Here is an 18117-nt window from a genome sequence, read left to right as displayed (position 1 = left end):
AATTGATGATTTTGAAGACAAGACCTACCGGATCTAGTTTTTTGCCCAAATTCTACGGTTTCATAGTTCTTTTTGAAAGATTTCAGGCAGGGAGGTGGTCGTCATTACAAATTTATAATTTTTTCTACTCCAGAATGAAACATAATTAAATGCATATTTGAGACTCCTTTACAACTTTGTGCATTGGTTACATGCTTCTAAGGTGACCGCTAAGACCTATTGGCCTCTTGTTGATATTTTCACGAATGTAAAAAATCCTGTCTCACGCGTGCAGGGCGTAACACCCGTATTTAACTGAAAAATATTGGGTTTCAGTTTATTACATTTTCTCAGATTTTTGTTTAAAATATTAGGTGTCTCTTGTTGAAGCTATCCAAAACAATGTTGCACGGGGAAGTCCATAAGAAAGATACAAAAAATGATTTGCACAATATATTTAACAATCATTAGAATAATTTCATTTCAATTAATAAATGGATCACGCATGAATATCAAAATACAAAATGCAACCACAAACATATCAAAATGGAGTTTTGAATTAAAAATAAATATACTTTACAACTTTTAGCCGCTTTATTTTATGACATATTATCCGGTCATTATTTTCGTTGATTTTTTGGCTCAACACCCAAGGTACTCTGTACAACACATACATAAACTTCATACTCGTGAGCATATTACTTCCTCATAGATCCAACTCAATTTCTTATGTGATTTAAAACGTTCAACACGATCGAATATATATATATATATATATATATATATATATATATATATATATATATATATATATATATATATATATATATATATATTATCAAAAAAGAAAATGAACAGTTCCAAAGTTTCTATTCACTAGCGCTTTCTGGATTTACATCCTTCTTCAGGTGAATATACATAAGTTATCTCTAACTTATGAACATTCACCTGAAGAAGGATGTAAAGACAAGATATACATGTCGCCAATTAATAATATCTCTAAAGTGAGTTGATTTCAGCAACCAAAATAAGGAAATGTTGGACGATACTGACGGCTTTTAAAGTAATTGCCGCAGTTTTATTACGAGATCTTCAAAGTGGCTCCGATATGCAGGCCGTTCTTCCCAACAATTCATCATTATATTGTAACAAGCCTTTGGTGTATTTTTCGGTGCTTCCATTCTGTAGCCTGTAAATGAAAAACGATAATATATAAATAGTGCCTGTTTGGGATGGTAACTGTCGAAATTGACCCCCGAGAAAACCATTGTCAACCGACGCGAAGCGGAGTTTGACAATGGTTTTCGAGGGGTGTCAATTTCAACAGTTACCCTCCCAAACAGGCACTATTTGTTTTACTATACTGAATGTCTTAATTTTAAAGAGAGTTTTACTGCTTTTATATAGAAATGAAGTGAATTCTACAAAGAACCGTTCGCGCATAATTTACGCGCATGTAACAATTCGTTGTGTTACCCGTTGCCAAGTGTGTTGCTAACGCTAAGGATAATAGAACGGATAGCCAACTGCGTCTAAACCAATCAGATTACAGTATTTAACTTGAATGTATAATAATAATAAATTGTCAACCATCTAAAAAATCCATAAAGCGAAATACAAATCCAAGCAGTGCAACACGGATCTCTGAATAAGTTATCATTCTTTACGTATCATGAGGTGATTGAATAAGGTTTGGGAAATAGAACCCAAAAGAACTGATAAAGACCGAAGAGTTTTGGGGTAGATTTGATCACTCCGGACCGTTTGATCACCTCATAATATTCAAAGAATGATTCTCTATTACTCATATTAATATTATTTTTAGCATTTATACGATCAAATGTTAAAAAGTTCACCGGTAAAATTCATTGTAATATAGTTACATCGATTAGTAGTGTCAACATAAACAAAGGCAATGGAAAATGTAAATAGAACGCTTTATATCCTAGATCAGACAATGCAAAGATCTAAATCATAGGTATATAAACAAAGGGAAAAAACCCCTTTGTGATTTGATTAGGATGTCTTTTAACAATGAGTAACACTGTCTACCTTCTGTAACTTTTTCTCGAGTCTCATCGCTACTCAACCCTAGATAAGGTACAGTTCCTGACGAAAATATCTCCCACATGAGGATTCCAAAACTCCAGACATCACTCAACAATATAAAATTCCCTAAAATGTGAGAGGTTTTTTTTAAGTTTCAAAAATATAGCAAGCACATATTGTTACGAACGTGAATTTTCAAATTCTTAAATTTCTTTTTAATCATAACCTTTTCCATCTAAGTACATGTAAAATTTAGTAGCGCTTTTTTGAGAACAAGGAACAGGCTTTCAAAACTCCTGCATAATGTTGTCTACTTCTGAAAAGACGCAATCATTCTTTTTAGACATTATAATAAAAAATCTCCAGAAGTTTGATCGGCAGATCGTAACCCAAAAGTATTATAGTTTAAAATACTATAGATTGATTTAATCAACTAACTGAGACCGACATAGGAACTCTTCTTTTGCTAATATTGTATTTATCCAGTTTTTATCCAGTTTTCTTTTTTATAATTTAAGAATGTAACTGCCTTATTTTTTATTTTTTGATCTATCAATGTTTCCTATTCCTATATGTTTTACATGTACCTGAAATGAAAGCTTCTGGGGCTGTCCACTTGATCGGTAATGTTTCCGACCAATCGTAAGAATAAACCTCTCCCCTTTCTGTCATCGAGAATCCACAGATTTTGACAAAACCTTCATCAGTTACCAAACAGTTTCTTGCTGCTAAATCCCTAAAATGAAAAACACAACTAATCGATGGATCTTAATCATGTATATTTAATAAAAAGTTTTAAATACTGCGCATGTTTCCCCAGTGAAATTTTAAAAATTTTCTCAACGTGACGAAAACAATAATTTTGGACGGACAGATTATACCTATGAATGTATTTTTCCTAATGTAAATAAGCCATTCCGTTTGCCACATGAAGACACATGCGTATTTTTTGTTTTGTTGATATTGATTCACCCTTCTCTCTCAGATAATGCAGCAGCGAGTCTTGGAAGTTTATAGAACATCGTTATATATACAGTCTGACTTGTGTTTGAGATCGAAAATGAATTCTGTATACATAATCTATAATACATTTATATAAATCATCAGAAAGATACCATTATGATTAGCTGAACTATTAATAGTATATCATATCAATTTACATTCCTTGATAGCAATATGATGATGATGATGAATAGCTATAAAATGTTAAGATCATTTTTCCTAGAAAACAAGTCTTACAGCATGCGCAACGTTATAATTGTTATGCATCAGATGTTACCAGGCATATAATGTAACAGCAGCAGTACTGGCTTCTGTAGAGCTGAATACCCCATCAGCCGTACTATATTTGGATGGACCAGATGGCGCAGAAGCTCGACGTTTATGAATATTTGGTTTTCTCTCTCCTTGCCATGTATAACTATAGACGCTTGATCTCCAAATTTTCCTTTGTGTAAATCTAGGCCATTATTATTCTACAATATCAATAGCCTTTTTTAAAATATTCAAATTTATTATTTTACATTGATATTTAATTGTTATTTTTCTAGTATCTTAATTATACATCAAAAGTAAGTGACAACTACTTGATTTTTAAATCAAGTTAATGAATTGATGCCACGTTATTTGATAACCATGTTTTTATTAATGTTTTGATAAATAATATTGTATATTTCTTTTTCTACCATCTCTTTGAATGAATGTTTTAGCATTAACAGTCCCAATCTTTTGGCCCAGTGCAATTTTATCGTAGTCAAGTTGATAATGACTTCTATCTATGGGGAATCTTAGTTTTATGCGAGTGCCATTAGAAAAGATCTGTTCTTCTGTGCACTGTAGATGCTCAATTAACTCAACCAAAGTGGGTTCATGGTCCATACTGATCTGAAAAATATTTTCAGCTCAAATTGGTGTCATTATAGTAATAGAAATGATAAAGAACATATTCATATCATATCATAAACTGCCCCTGGCTTAACGACCTCCGATGTCTGATAACTTTAAATTATCCGGAATTTCTTTATCTGTAACATAAATCTGCTTTTTTTAATATACAGATTTAGTTAGTCTTGAAGTGATAATAATTTGCCAAGACATTTAACGAACTGATTGGCTTAGTGGCTACACGGAGACCTATTTTGAAGAGGTACAGGGGTTCGAGTCACCGTTTCACCGGTACAACCTTTTTTTGATTTTTTATTTCAATTTGTATACGTAATCTATTTCATTATATTCATCGTGGCCAAATTGCAAAAACTTCGAAAAATGCATCGATACCATAAACATTTTCTTTTTAATTTGTTTGATTATAAAACTTGAAGGATAAATATAATTTTTAAGATTAAAAAAAATAGGCTGAGAATCCGATAACCTTATATAATTAGTATTTTGAACATGATTAATAAACCCGAACTGAAGAAATATAAAAAATAAATTGATCATTTAGAGATAAACTCAATGTTACTTACTTCTATTTTAGGCAAATCGAAAACCTTTATGTGATTTGGACAGTCATTTTGAAACGTTGAAAGAACAAAACAGTCTTTCTTTGTGTTTTTAATTTTTTCACGGACGAGGAAATCTCCATTTTTCTTCAGAAGTTGATTTGCTTCTTCTCTTGTAATAAACCCATGAAACCAGGTTTGTAGGTTAAGGTTCTCTCCTCTACGTAATACAATCTATACAAAAAGGATATAACATTGGTGAACACCTTATCGTAAATGCATCAGCAGATTGTAGGATAATGCTATGTAACGACAGTTAATTTTTGTTTATTTAAATATATATATATATATATATATATATATATATATATATATATATATATATATATATATATATATATATATATATATGTGTGTGTGTGTGTGTGTGTGTGTGTGTGTGTGTGTGTGTGTGTGTGTGTGTGTGTGTGTGTGTGTATTTACTCAACTATAGATTTAAGCCGTAGGAATTATTCATTTTAACTCACCTTCTCTTCTGTGTCGAGAAGTGTGCCAAACAAGGATAATACAACTTTTTCGTCGATTGCTGCATGTCGTAAAGACAATGCTTTCTTTTTTAAAACCACAGGACATGGGTAAACCTTGCATTTTAATCCTTTAAAAGTTAAGATTTCTTTTGGATCGTTTCTTTTGAGTAATGCTCGGGCATTTTGAATGAGCATGGACATCTCTTTCTCCATATTAGCATTTTGATTTGCCTTTTCTAAATTGCCTGCCTTGTGTTTTGATACTTTGGCTCTTAAGTCATTACCAGCGTTCTTTACAGCTTGGCAAATTAAATCCTCCTGAACGCAAATGTTTCTCATCGTTTTGTCAAAGTCCTCTTCGTATTCCTCCACTTTCTCTTTTTGAAATTCCGGCAAAACCGTGCTTTCCATTTCTTGGATGTCGTTCAAAATGTCTCCTTTTTTCTTTTCTAGAAATTCGTCTAATGATATGAGAGTATGTTGTTTATGTTTATCAATGACACATTTGGCACAAATGGGAATGAGGCAATCATTGCAGTAAATCTCACAAACTGATTTGCCATGTTTCACACATTCAACGCTTGTCACAATGTCGGTTGATGTCTGCGAAGTCAAGCCTACAATTTCATGTGTGGTCCCTTTATCGGATAAATGTTTTGGTGTGCATTCCAGACATAGTGTTAGCTGACAAAGTCGACAGAGGTGGTCACCAGGATTTTCACATAGATTACAACGAACTATATCTTGTGCAAATGTGATAGATGTCGTCATTTTTCATAATCTACGAACAAATGTATAAACGTTTCTGTTTACACTAATTAAAGTTGTCAGAAGCAAGTGTTTGTTTCTATAAGCACTATTGAAAGGTGTTAGAATAAATATGGATTTCTTTTTTAGCTGAGCGTCCAATCCAATGCGGTGAGAGATGAAATACACTTAAGCAAAGTGATTTAGAATACAAGTGTTATAACGAGCTTAATTAGTTACGTAATTGTTTTCAGTCCCACATAAAAAAGCAATAGAATGGCTTTTTGGTGTTTTTTATATTTGCTTTCAGGATTTCATTATTTTGTGAAACATGTAACTACGCATACATATATATTCCGGAATTTTGTTACGGCTAATCTAACAAAAAAGCTGAAACACAGATATAGAGTTTCTGTATGTATATATTTCTTTGGGATGATTGAGATATATCAGGTATAAATTTTATCATTATCTCTCTTCAAAAATATTTTCAAAAGACAAAAGTATGACTGTGCAATGTAATTCACAATTTTTCCCTTTGAAACTTTGTTTTAAGGCGGATTTCATTCAAAATAAAACTATTGCTTACAAAAAAAGATAAGGACCCGTATACGAAACACATTTATTTAGGTTTTCCGAATCAATAAGTTTTATTTTATAAATATATGTTTCAATGATTTTTTTTCATCAAAGAGAATACCAATCTTTTCATTATGGTTTGTTTTGCATAGAAAACTAACAGTTATGCTATTATTAAACGTTAAGAACATTTTCATCGAATTATATCGTTGATTATGAACTTACATTACATATAATAAACACAAGTTAAAACAACATGCTTAAAAACAAACTTTACACTTACAATAAACCCCTACCGACTTCCTATAGAGCTCCCTGTGTAGGGTGAGATGTGTTAACCTTAAAACATTGTTTATATATCGTTTATATATATAGTTACAACGTAAAATATCTCGCAAATCGAGTAGTTCCCTAACTCTCATGACAAAGCTAATAGCTGCTTGTAAGTTTTTGAAGTGTTTCACTCATATTTACATCAAATAATCTCAGCACAAACTTCCTTTGATGATGTGTGACCGTACGCAAGCAGTACACTAAGTATTATTTTTAAGATGGTTCGTTGTGTTGGCCATTTGTAGAGTGTTTTAATTTCCTGAACAAGAAGAGCGCTGTATGAAGATATAGGACCTTTATAAAATTTTAAAGCTAAAATATTTGACGATTATCTTTACTTAATGTTAGTTTATAAAATATTATATGTCAAAGTTAGAGTCAGTTCTGATTTGTTGATCACCAATCTTCGTTAAACGATTCATTACATAACACCTATTGATGACAGCTCTTAAGCTTTTTTTCTAATTAATAATTGACTATGTTGTTTTCTTTGTATACACATATATTGTACTCCTTTGATGTCAACAGCAAGAGTAGTATACAGATATTGCGATTTTCACTTTTTCAGACAATGAACAGATGAACGATTATTAAACGCATTTCATTTTATTTTGTAAGTATTTTTTAATATAATTTGTGAGCTGACATTCCTAATGGGGATGGATTGTAACGAACATTCCCATTTCTTAGAAAAGTAAAGATCAACACTGCAATGATCAAGGCTTAATTGAAGAAATACATGCAGTAATAATTATATAAGCTACTATCACAAGAAGCAAAAAATTTAAAAAAAACTCCGAAATATGATGGGCGAGTAAATGGAGATCTATTTTGATGAATGGATTTTACATTATATTACTTTTTGATATTTTTCGTTTTACAGTAAACACTTTAAGCGTTCGGAAATTAACATTAAGCTCACTTTTGTACCAAACATATTATATGCACAGTAACTAAAAACACAAAAGAGTCGACTCAGAGGAAAGTCCAGAAGGCAAAGAAATAGAGAAACCTAAAGCGTTTAATAAAAATAAATGTTATTAATCGTGGAATAGAACTTACACTTTTGAAAAACGAAACAACAGTATTATAAAGCAAAATGGGATAGTAGGTCAAAATTCTAGTTCATGGTATATGACGTATACGACAAACCGAACACTACTCCATGACTAGTCTTCACTCAAGTATGATGCGAAAACCATCGAACATTTTGAGTTTAATCACCACACTTCCTCAATGCTGGTGTATATTTTTAAAGCTTATTTTTACAGCATATCCCATATATGGTATCATGCATCCCGCATATTTCAAAAGCTAGCAGCAGTTCAATGTGTAAAACCAAATCTAATGGTGATGTGCGGCCATCTTATACATCTGGGGATAAGAATTAAAACATTTTTTAAACTGTCTTGTTTCTGTCCGAAACTGACCAAACATGTTGCCAAAAGAATGTGAGATTGGACATGTTGTTTTGTATGCAAATTATGCATACAAGAACAGGACAATGTCTTACTGCGCAGCTACAGACTTAATTTGAGCAAGCCAGTTCACGAAATGCTAACATTCCTATTCTAAAAGATGGCCGCTCATCTCCTTTAATGTTTTTTAACAGGTTTGTCAAAAGTCTTACCGTATCTTTATGCACAGCCGTTTTTGAAAATTCTAACATGATAATCCTTGATTTTTATATTTATTGTTCTATACAAATGGGTTTTAACAAATTGTTTACGTTTTTAGATTCTGAAACCCATCTATGTATTATTGAATCTAAATAAAAGATATTTGAGATAAAATTCTATTTTTTGTTGATTTGTTGCATAATAAGTTTCTATGATTAAAATTTTGAAGGATTGAAGGTCATAAGGCCAATGACCAAAAAATTGAAAAATACTTAACGTTTTAAATATTGTTTTAAAAAGTACTATGGATTTTTTTTAGAATATTTTTTTATATAAATATGTATATTTTGATAAGTAGCAAACCTTCAAAATTTTAATAATCGTCATTGCACTACGGGTACAAATAATTACATTGATCGCTACCTTTGTCAACAATAATATCTTTATTTCCAATTATGAGATTTCAACAATCAAATTATAAAAACTGTAAAAGCTGTGCGGTAAAATAAAGTTGTTTGCTGAAAAACAAGATAGCCCAATTTGACAAAAATGTCGATTTCTATGAAATAAATTGCTTTTCACCAAAAACCGCAACAATTATTATTGTTATAACAAACAAATGAGTATTGTCTGCTATTATAAAACAATGCCTTTCATGAGTATTGATAAAGAACTGTAAAAATAAACCCAACTGCTCATGTCATGTAAATTCATTACATTTGTCATTCACGATACGTCTAATCTTGCCTGTTTTAGATAAGATAACACTAATACAAACTACGAATAATCCTTGGGGAAAACAAGCTTCATAGTTGGGAAGTATATTACACATATTCTTCACCTGCTAAAACTTGGGTATGTTCGGGTTTGCTCGTGTTTGAATTAAGGAATAATTTACATGCATGCGTTTTAAGAAATTTAACACCTCCCTCTTAAAATAATACATTAGTTATAAACGTTTTGATCCTTCATAAATGTATGTGTCATAAATATTTTGTCTTAAATTAGTTATCAATGTCACATAATTCACATTCAAATATAGGCATTCCCCTCATGGCAACAAAATAGATAATTTAACACAAATTATTTTTATTATAACTTTTTTTAAAATAAGCAATTGTCAATAGCTCAAAATATGTTGACCCCAAGCCCCTTAGGTTGATCAGTCGTCTGAACCACATAAGAGGCCGTGGGTGGGGGGAAGTTCTTCCATATTTCAACGCTGTGCCGAGATAGGTAAAGTTAGCTACCAGTAACTGGCCACTAATCACTGGCTACTAGAAGTGGGAAAAGCTAGTTTCTAGTAACTGGTTACGAGATGAAATAATAGCTGGCTTCTAGTAATTAGTTACTAGTAACTGGCTATTATTCTTGAACTTTTAGATTAATTCATTTTAAGGTCAAGATCTAGTAAATGATTCCATAGTGTCATTTTGTGCTAGAACCATTATGGCGTCATAATTGATTTTATAATTTTCATTTTAAAAAATGAGGTCAATAGCTTGTTTAATGCCGTTCATGGAGTGACTGTAAGCAATCTAAATATATTCTTTTAGTAAAAAATGTTACTTTTATCCTTCATATTGCTTAGAAAATTGTTGTTTATAACATTATATTTCATTGTGTTTACCAAACTTTTAAGCCCTGGTACACCTTATGAAACAAAGATGTTGTTATATAGAATCATTAAAAGAATTTATATCTTGAATTTCATAAACCTGTAGGCACCTTTCATTTGCTTAATCTTGACCTTAAACATTTTTGATATGTAGTTAGATGTTAGAGAAATTTATCTCTTAGTGTAAAATAAGCTTTTTTGAGCTCAGCAAGAGCAAAATAAATCAAATCAATACTTATCAGCATTTCTCTCTAAGTTTTTCAGTACAGTCAGTAAAAGATGTCAGTGAATATCAATGCAAGTAGCTTCTTTAACATTGAAAGTATCTACTTGTTTTATTATTATTTACATTCTTTTAGTTCATTCACATGCTATTAAAATACAACTTTTCAGACGGATATTTCTAATAATCCCGTCAGCTACTAGTGTATTTCATTACGGATATCTCTTTTTGTATTTAGACAATGTTGTCCATTTCACTTAGGAAGTTGCATATGTAAATTTAAAATATCTACTAGTTTTCCTATTATTAACATTTTATTAGGTTATCCGCATAAATTGCTCAAATATTTCACAGGGTGTCCCAAAATATTTGATACCATTTGAAAGTCAAATATATAAATATATATAAATTTTTAGACATGTCTGTTCATTTAACTCTAGTAGCTGAACAAATATATATAAGATACCTACTAATTTTAAAACTATTAATATTATCTAATATACCATCCAATTGAAATTACAATTGCTCAGATATCTCATTTAATGTCGTCTGCTATTAGTGAATTTCTTTTTTTTTTTTTTTTTTTTTTACAAATATCTCTACTTTAAGACAATTTTGTTCAATAATTCAAGTAGTTCTACGTATAGATTAAAGATAACTTCTAGAGCTGGTAATATATACATTTTCTCAGTTCACCCACATGATATGTCAATTCAAATATTGTATTTCTCTACAATTATCTCCATAAAATCATTTTGTCCATTTGTAAAATGTCAATTTAAGAAGCTGTACATATGGAATTCGGATATCTTCTATTTTTCCTAAAATTATTATCCTGTTAGCCAATCCATATTACAATACAATTGCTCAATTATCCCACTTGATCTAGTCATCTATACAGGCACCTCTATTTTTAGACTGTTTTGTCCATTTAACTCAGTTAGCTATACATATTGTCTAAATTGTCTAAAACAAGAGATATTCGTAAAGAAACAAAGAAGCAGCTGTGTAATATCATGTGGTTGACCTGAAAGAATGTTGATAATATAACAGGTAGATATCATTATTTTTATGTGCAACTTCGTGAGTTGAATGGACAAAATTGTCTGTAAATAGAGAATTATAAAGAAATGCACTGGTAACTGACAAGATTACAAGATATGTACTGTAATATTATGTAGATGACCTGAAAAAGTTAATATTCACAACATTAGTAGATATCGTGAATATATATGTACAGCTACTTGAGTAAAATGAACAAAATTTTCAAAAAATAGAGATATTTTAAAGAAAAACACTGGTAACTGCCGAGATTGACATATATATGAGCTATTTTTGTGTTTTATCATACAGATGACCTTGAAGACTGTAAGAATAATAAAACTAGCAGAGATCTTTTATCTATATGTACTGTTACTTGATTTATAATGAAAAAGAAAATGTGTAAAAACTTATATTTGTTTTAAAAATGTACTAGTATTTGAGATTTCTGCGTCATTGCATTGTAATATCATATGGATAACCAAATGGATTGTTAATGGTAATAAAATTAGCCTATGTCTTCAATTTATATGGACAGTACTTGAGAAGCGTAGCAATAGTAGCTGACAACATTAACAGAGATATCAGTGTAATTATACTTATGGATGACCTGAAAAGATAATATAACAGTAATAACACTAGTAGAAATCATTAATATATATGTACAGCTTCTTGGGTTAAATGGACAACATTGTCAAAAATGGTAGTTAACATCACTAGGACAGAGATATCTGAGTGACTGAATTGTATTATCATGTGTATGACCTTACATTTTTTTATATTAACAACACTAGTAGAAATCTTTAACATATATGTTTAGCTACTTGAGTTAAATAGACATAATAGTCTAAAATAATCATATACGTAAAGAAATGCTCTACGATAGAGATTACGAAAGATATATGAGTAATGGTATTGTAATATCATAGGGATGACCTAAAAAATGTTATTAATAATAATAATAATACTTAGATATTTTCAATTTTTATTTACGGTTGCTTGAGTTGATTGAACAAAATTGTCTAAAAAAATTGTATAGAAATGTACTAAGGGCTGATGAGATTAGAGGTGATATCTGAGCAATTGTATTGTAATATTATGTAGATGACTTGAAAGAATATGTATACTAACAACAGTAGTAGATATCTTTAAAATATATAACAGCTACTGTATTTCACTAAGGTTAATTTACTGACACATTTTACTGACGATACTTAGAAACCTAGAGAAGTACTCACAAGTACCGATAGCACTGATCCTATTTATTTTGCTCTTACTTAGGTGGGAAAATGTACCTGGGCTTATTTCACTTTAAGTGCTTAATTTCTCTAACAAAATACATCTAAAAAGTTTTTAACGAATTAATGTAATAGTTTAAAATGGATACCAGTTACAAGTAACTATTTACTAGTAGCCATTCTTTATTTCATATTGTAGCCACTTACAAGTAGCTCTCTTTTCTTACTTCTACTATCCATATCCTAGTAGCTAACTTTACTTACCTGAAGTGCCAATATGGTTTTTAACGTAACGCGCAATGTCTGTGCCGATTCAAACAAGGAACAAATTCACTGAAACTCGGATAAATTAACGTCGTTGTACCAGCTGACCTGCAATTGTGCACCAAACAAAACTGCAAGAGAGCTCCATCTTGACTCTAAAAAGGAAACAAATATGTTTTGTGGTTTACTTACGCTGATGTTCGTGACTTTGGGTTTGTATTTTGTATCAAAATTGAATTCTATCTTCATTTAAATGTTTAGATGTGTATTTTTTTGTTTTGAAGAAGAGGAGTTTGGAGTCAGTGTACAAATTTTAAAAAACTTCAAATAAAAAAATGACAATAACAATCATTGTCAACAATCAACTGTCGACGAAAAACATCATTTAGAACATTTTTTAGGGTATCTCTTTCATCTTTCAATATTGCATTAATATATTTGAAATAACCCACGGGGCTTAAACGTTATTCTACAAATACAGGGTTTTGCTGTTAATTCATTAGAAATATGTTGGGTTTGGTGTTGGGAAGAAGGTAAGGAACTAGCAGGAAGTGTCGGTCTCATGAAGTTTTCGATCAGGCACCCAGACAAATGGAGTTTTGAACTAAGGTGCAGTATATCAAACTTAAACTTCTTAATATACACTGCTGCATACAAATATCACGGCTACATGACAATGCGATTTATTCTAAACGACTTGTAATAGACAGTAGTGCGGTTATGTCAAATAAACAAGTTTTTAAATATAGAATGTGATTAAATGTTTTGAAGAAACTGAAATGTCTCAAGGAATCTGCTTTATGTTATTTAATTCATGCTCAATATCCGTGTTAGATTTAAAAGTGTCTGTCGTGTCAACGTCTTCAAAACTTTTATATTATTTATGATTATTTCTGAAAGATAAACATCAACCCTTTTTTAAACAAAATTTTCCAGTATTTGCCCAAAAAGAAGAAACTATTAGAGCATGCATTGGTGGCAACGTGACTTTGAAGTTTAAGCCAGCTATTTTTCCACACATGAAAATTTTGACCAATTTCTGGAACAAAATTCGAGGACTGTACAGGGATCCTAGTTTTGCCAAATTTGTGCCGTCAGAACCAGGTAGCTTTCAGACATTTTATGAGGATGAACATCATTCCAAAGGTCGAATATTCCATCATGCCGATGAGCCAGCAACATTATACCTAACGTGTCTTAGAAAAAGTGATGAACAAAAGTACATCTTAAATACCGTCTATCAGAACATTCTACACTCGTCGCTTTCTACTATAAACCTAGAAGTTAAAGGTAATTCATGCGATTTAATATGATGGTTAAATGTGTTTTTGTCTTAACAGATACCACAATAAACAAAGAGCGCTGACAAATTTATTGATGTTTCCCGTACTGTTTGTCAAAATAAGCAATATTGTTTTTCAAAAGAACATTCACAATGTATTTTTTAAGGCCATTTTCTATCTTATGACTCAATTTTTCACACAGATCTCTTGGGTATGAACTATTGTAAAATTTTATTGTAGACCTCTGCTTCGATAAAGCCAAAGAAGTTGACAAATGTTTAGTAACAACATGCTACACAGGGAAAGACGGAACTCTAAAGGTAAATGTTTGACTGAAAAAGATTTCACTTTAAAAATAGCAGATAAAACTAATTTTTGTTTATCATTTAGCATATATTAGGCTCTTTTGTTTTCATTATATCCCAATTTTGACAGTTATGAAAAAATAAAAATAAAGAATATAAATTTGATGTTTCCCGATCTGGAGTAAAACATTTTCTTTAATTTCAAATACAAATCGATTAAAAGAGCAGGAAAAAGCACAAGAAAACAAATCCTAAAATCTAAACAATATAAAAAAAAACCTAATCCCCCCCCCAGGAAAAAACAAAAAACAAAAACAAAAAAAAACAAACAAAATATCCCACCAAAATAGTGTTCCAATTTATATCCTGATCAACAGTGAGGAAGATATAAGACGATTCTGTTATGTGATAACTTTTAAATCTTTGCTATATTTGACATTGAAAATACGAGACTTTGTTTGCTAAAGTTGAATAAATAAAATAGAGAGAAAAATACCCGTAGGATATGTGCAGGGTAAGGATTAGACCAGACTGCAGTGAAGTTAGTCTACCAAAACCTCTGGATCATTTCCTAAATGTATTTTCTAGACACCTGGTAACCATCTTCAAAAAGTGAATGGTTACAGAGAAGTGAAGGTCTGTGAAGAGAGTGCTTCAGGCGTCTATTCGTGCTGCAATGCTGCTGGAAACTGTTTAGACCAAGACTTACAACAATCACAACAATCCATCGATCTCTGTCCACAACTAATCTAACACGAATCCAGAGGTAAGCTTTTATAAACATATGATCGTCATTTATGATCATAAAACGATTTGTGAACAGCAGTTGTTACAATTTTTGAGTGTTTTCTTTCAGGAAACTACTTATGCTGTAATGCTTTAGGGATCTGTCAACAATTACCCTTACAAGAACCAAAAGGTATTTTAAACTTATCAAATTATAAAGTCTATCAACGTTTGTTTTTTTCCTCGGACTACAATGGCGTCAAGAACTGCGGAATCATTATTGTTCGCGAGGGACCAATGTTCGTTGCTTTCATAGGTAACCATCCCACGAACTTACATCCCCAACAACCTATATACAATCATATATGTAATATTTATTAAAATTATTTCGATTACCTAACAACGAAATTACATCCCCACAGACTAAGAAAACTTTGGTTTCCCACGAACATTGACCCCATAAATAAAATGATTCCACGGTAATAACCGTCTGTATCTTAATAGTATAGTCGAAGAACAGCTTTTCTCTCTCTCTCTCTCTCTCTCTCTCTCTCTCTCTCTCTCTCTCTCTCTCTCTCTCTCTCTCTCTCGCAAGTTATTAGGTTTGTTACTTGTAGGTTACTGAAATAATACGGTTTAAACTAAAAAGCTTTGCATTGCATTCCATAAACTATAAAAACCAAACATTTTGTTGACCGTCAGTAACAACACTAATGGCTTATATATTTATCATTTTGTGTATTACTAACACAAGATAGCTTTAAAAATTGCTAAAATAACAACATTTAACTGTCAATGAATGTATTCTGTTGCTAAAATCTACATTTGATGATATGCCATCTAAAACATCTCTTTGTTTTTCAGGAATCTATCAGTTACTCAGTAATGGAGATATTCCGGCAGGTAACCTATCGTGTCATATGATGATAACAATGGAAAAAATATACTGTTTTAAAACACAAATTATACTTAAGTATTTTTTTTTAAATGGTTGTTTTATTTTAATCTGAAATATCTATGATTAACATATAGATAACCTAAATCTAAATATTATTGAATAATGAATTAACAGATACATAAAAATGCACAGTCGTTTAATTCCCTCGAACTTCTCAATATATTTTAAAGACTGCGTAATGGGTCTTTTGAATTCTCTTGAATACTGAAATTGAATTGAGAGTTATCTGAATGTTATCCTTTTCATAGAGCCAAATGTCTTTTTTGAATTATCGCTCATATTTGAACGTTTAGTTCATATGCTAAAATTAAATTGTTTGAGAATTCAAGTTCCCAAGCCGTTTACAAATGATCAAAAGAAAACACTAGTTGTAAAGACATGTATTTTTAATGTACAGATATTAGATGAAAAATAAAGAAACCTTAAAATGATAACCTCCTTTAAGATACTTCTATTATTTCGCAGCTAAGTCAAACATATACAGTGTTTATAACCTAAAGTGTTCTTTTTTTCAATATTTTAGCGAACACCGCAAAATCAACATTTTCATGGAGCTTACAACTTTGTTGCAACATTTTGCTAAATTCAACATTTGGTGCCTTGATGTTTTCAATCCTATACTAACAGCGATCGACTACTCAGACTTGGACATATTTGTCCTTCGGAAGAGGATTGCACATGGCTGCTATCTAGATTAAAACATTAGTTCAATAAACTTCGGTAATACTTTGAATATTATTGTTCCTATCTGTTGACAGATCATTATACGAAAACTGATGTGCCATAAACTTGTATACATCAGGTAATTGCTTGACAATGTATTGTGTTATTAAGTGTTCTAAAAGTAAAACAATATTTGTAGTTCAATTTTGTATAGCAATACATGCACCTCTTTTTTAAGACATTGTCTTTGTTTTACAAATGTAAAACAACAATCTCTTTGTACAAATGTAAGAGCGCGAAGTAAACCTCTATTTGTTTTTTAAGATAAAGACACGCCTCTAATTTATTACCGAAGGAATTGAATTTTTTTTCCAAAGTAGGTATGAATCTAAACGGTGTGAATCTTAAAAAAAACCCGTAGCCTTGATAAACAATTTAATGATATTATTTCAAATTAAAAAAAATAATTTAACTCTAGTTCTCTTGTTAAAAACCCGAAGACATTACCATATATCAACAAGAATACACACCTTAGCTTGAATAATTTATCCGAGTAATAATACACAAAAACTGATTATTCAATATCCTTTAAAATGTATCATTTTGTGTTACAAGTATATGCAGATATAAAAGTATTTGAGAATGATATAACCTCCATAAATATTTTCCTGTAAAGTTTCTGTTATACAATTGGGTACAATTGCGGAACACACGACAGAAAAATACGGTTTTAGCGACATTTTCACTGCTTGAAATAAGAATTTGGTATATGTTGCGGTTTGTACCTTTTTCATGATTCCACTAGACATGTTATGTCCTTTTACTTTTAAATAATAAGTGTTTGAAGTAAAAAAAAAAAAAATAAGTCGAATTCCTATTCTTAATCTGTAAAAACATCGATTTCCGATTAAAATTGAAAGAAATTTCGTTGATTCACAGAACGCACGAGGTTATCCATTTTTGGGAGTTGATTTCAATCAACTCTCCTATGCAGTTACTCAGACAAACCGAAAGTGAACAGTGTTTGGACCTCAGCACACATCATACTTAGTTCTTGAAAATAATTGATAAATTCGATGTAATGTATGCTAAAGCATTGTTTTTCAAGGAAACTTATTTATAAATACCGACATCGACAATAAACATCGACAAAATCAACTCCCGTCAGTTCTTCAGTACTTTGATTTTAAATATTCCCACTGAAACCAAAACCTGTTGATTGGTTACAAAACCAAATATAGGAGCCTGCTCCAAAAGAGTTAAGCATTTGCTTGCGCTTAGTTGTTTGACGTTGGATGGATGTAAAGATGACAATAACAAACCGTGAACCATCTAAAAAAAAATCCATAAAACGAAATACAAATTCAAAGCAGAGCAACACGGACCTCCAAATAGAGAGAGGTAGGATCAGGTGCCTAGGATGAGTGAGCAACCTCTGCTGACCGGCCACACCCGCCGTGTGCTCTTTGTCGTAATCGGGAAAAAATTGTAAAAAGTCCGTAGATAATTAGGTGATTTATT

At 31.1% G+C, this 18117-nt stretch overlaps 1 protein-coding gene and 1 long non-coding RNA gene across 6 annotated transcripts; one reads left to right on the top strand and one right to left on the bottom strand.

The window, feature by feature from the left end:
- Nucleotides 1-418: 418 nt before the first annotated feature.
- On the bottom strand, nt 419-6765 carry LOC117692700 (uncharacterized). 3 transcript variants are annotated; one of them, XM_066078042.1, is made up of 9 exons: nt 6609-6765; nt 5000-5780; nt 4497-4706; nt 3745-3912; nt 3308-3503; nt 2910-3108; nt 2616-2764; nt 2032-2154; nt 419-1168 (listed from the first exon to the last, which is right to left on the bottom strand). In XM_066078042.1, exons 2-6 carry the CDS (start codon nt 5768-5770, stop codon nt 3053-3055), a joined length of 1401 nt encoding a protein of 466 aa, XP_065934114.1. In that variant the 5' UTR covers nt 5771-5780; nt 6609-6765; the 3' UTR covers nt 419-1168; nt 2032-2154; nt 2616-2764; nt 2910-3052. The 3 variants fall into 3 exon arrangements, with proteins under 3 accessions (XP_065934114.1, XP_065934113.1, XP_034337245.2); XM_066078041.1 differs by having other exon boundaries at nt 2910-3030; XM_034481354.2 differs by lacking the exon at nt 2910-3108.
- Nucleotides 6766-7798: 1033 nt separating this feature from the next.
- On the top strand, nt 7799-16795 carry LOC136273297 (uncharacterized). Of its 3 annotated transcripts, none has more exons than XR_010711483.1 (7): nt 7799-7900; nt 13598-13951; nt 14185-14264; nt 14838-15015; nt 15106-15168; nt 15840-15878; nt 16457-16795. It is a non-coding gene; the product is annotated as an uncharacterized lncRNA (long non-coding RNA). The 3 variants fall into 3 exon arrangements; XR_010711482.1 differs by lacking the exon at nt 7799-7900 and adding an exon at nt 12645-12873; XR_010711484.1 differs by lacking the exons at nt 7799-7900; nt 15840-15878 and adding an exon at nt 12645-12873.
- Nucleotides 16796-18117: the final 1322 nt, after the last annotated feature.

This window comes from Magallana gigas, chromosome 3, assembly GCF_963853765.1.
Source record: "Magallana gigas chromosome 3, xbMagGiga1.1, whole genome shotgun sequence".
In the NCBI taxonomy this organism is placed as follows: domain Eukaryota; kingdom Metazoa; phylum Mollusca; class Bivalvia; order Ostreida; family Ostreidae; genus Magallana; species Magallana gigas.
Note: the sequence above shows the minus strand (reverse complement) of the source record. Positions and strands in the feature narration are given on the sequence as shown.

What these genes read in the sequence shown, in the direction of transcription:
- LOC117692700 (XM_066078041.1), bottom strand. Translation starts at nt 5,770, where the DNA reads ATGACGACATCTATCACATTTGCACAAGATATAGTTCGTTGTAATCTA. An exon ending in TTCTCGACACAGAAGAGAAG is followed by an intron (nt 4,707 to 4,999) that starts GTGAGTTAAAAT and finishes CTTTTTGTATAG; the next exon opens with ATTGTATTACGTAGAGGAGA. An exon ending in TCGATTTGCCTAAAATAGAA is followed by an intron (nt 3,913 to 4,496) that starts GTAAGTAACATT and finishes AATATTTTTCAG; the next exon opens with ATCAGTATGGACCATGAACC.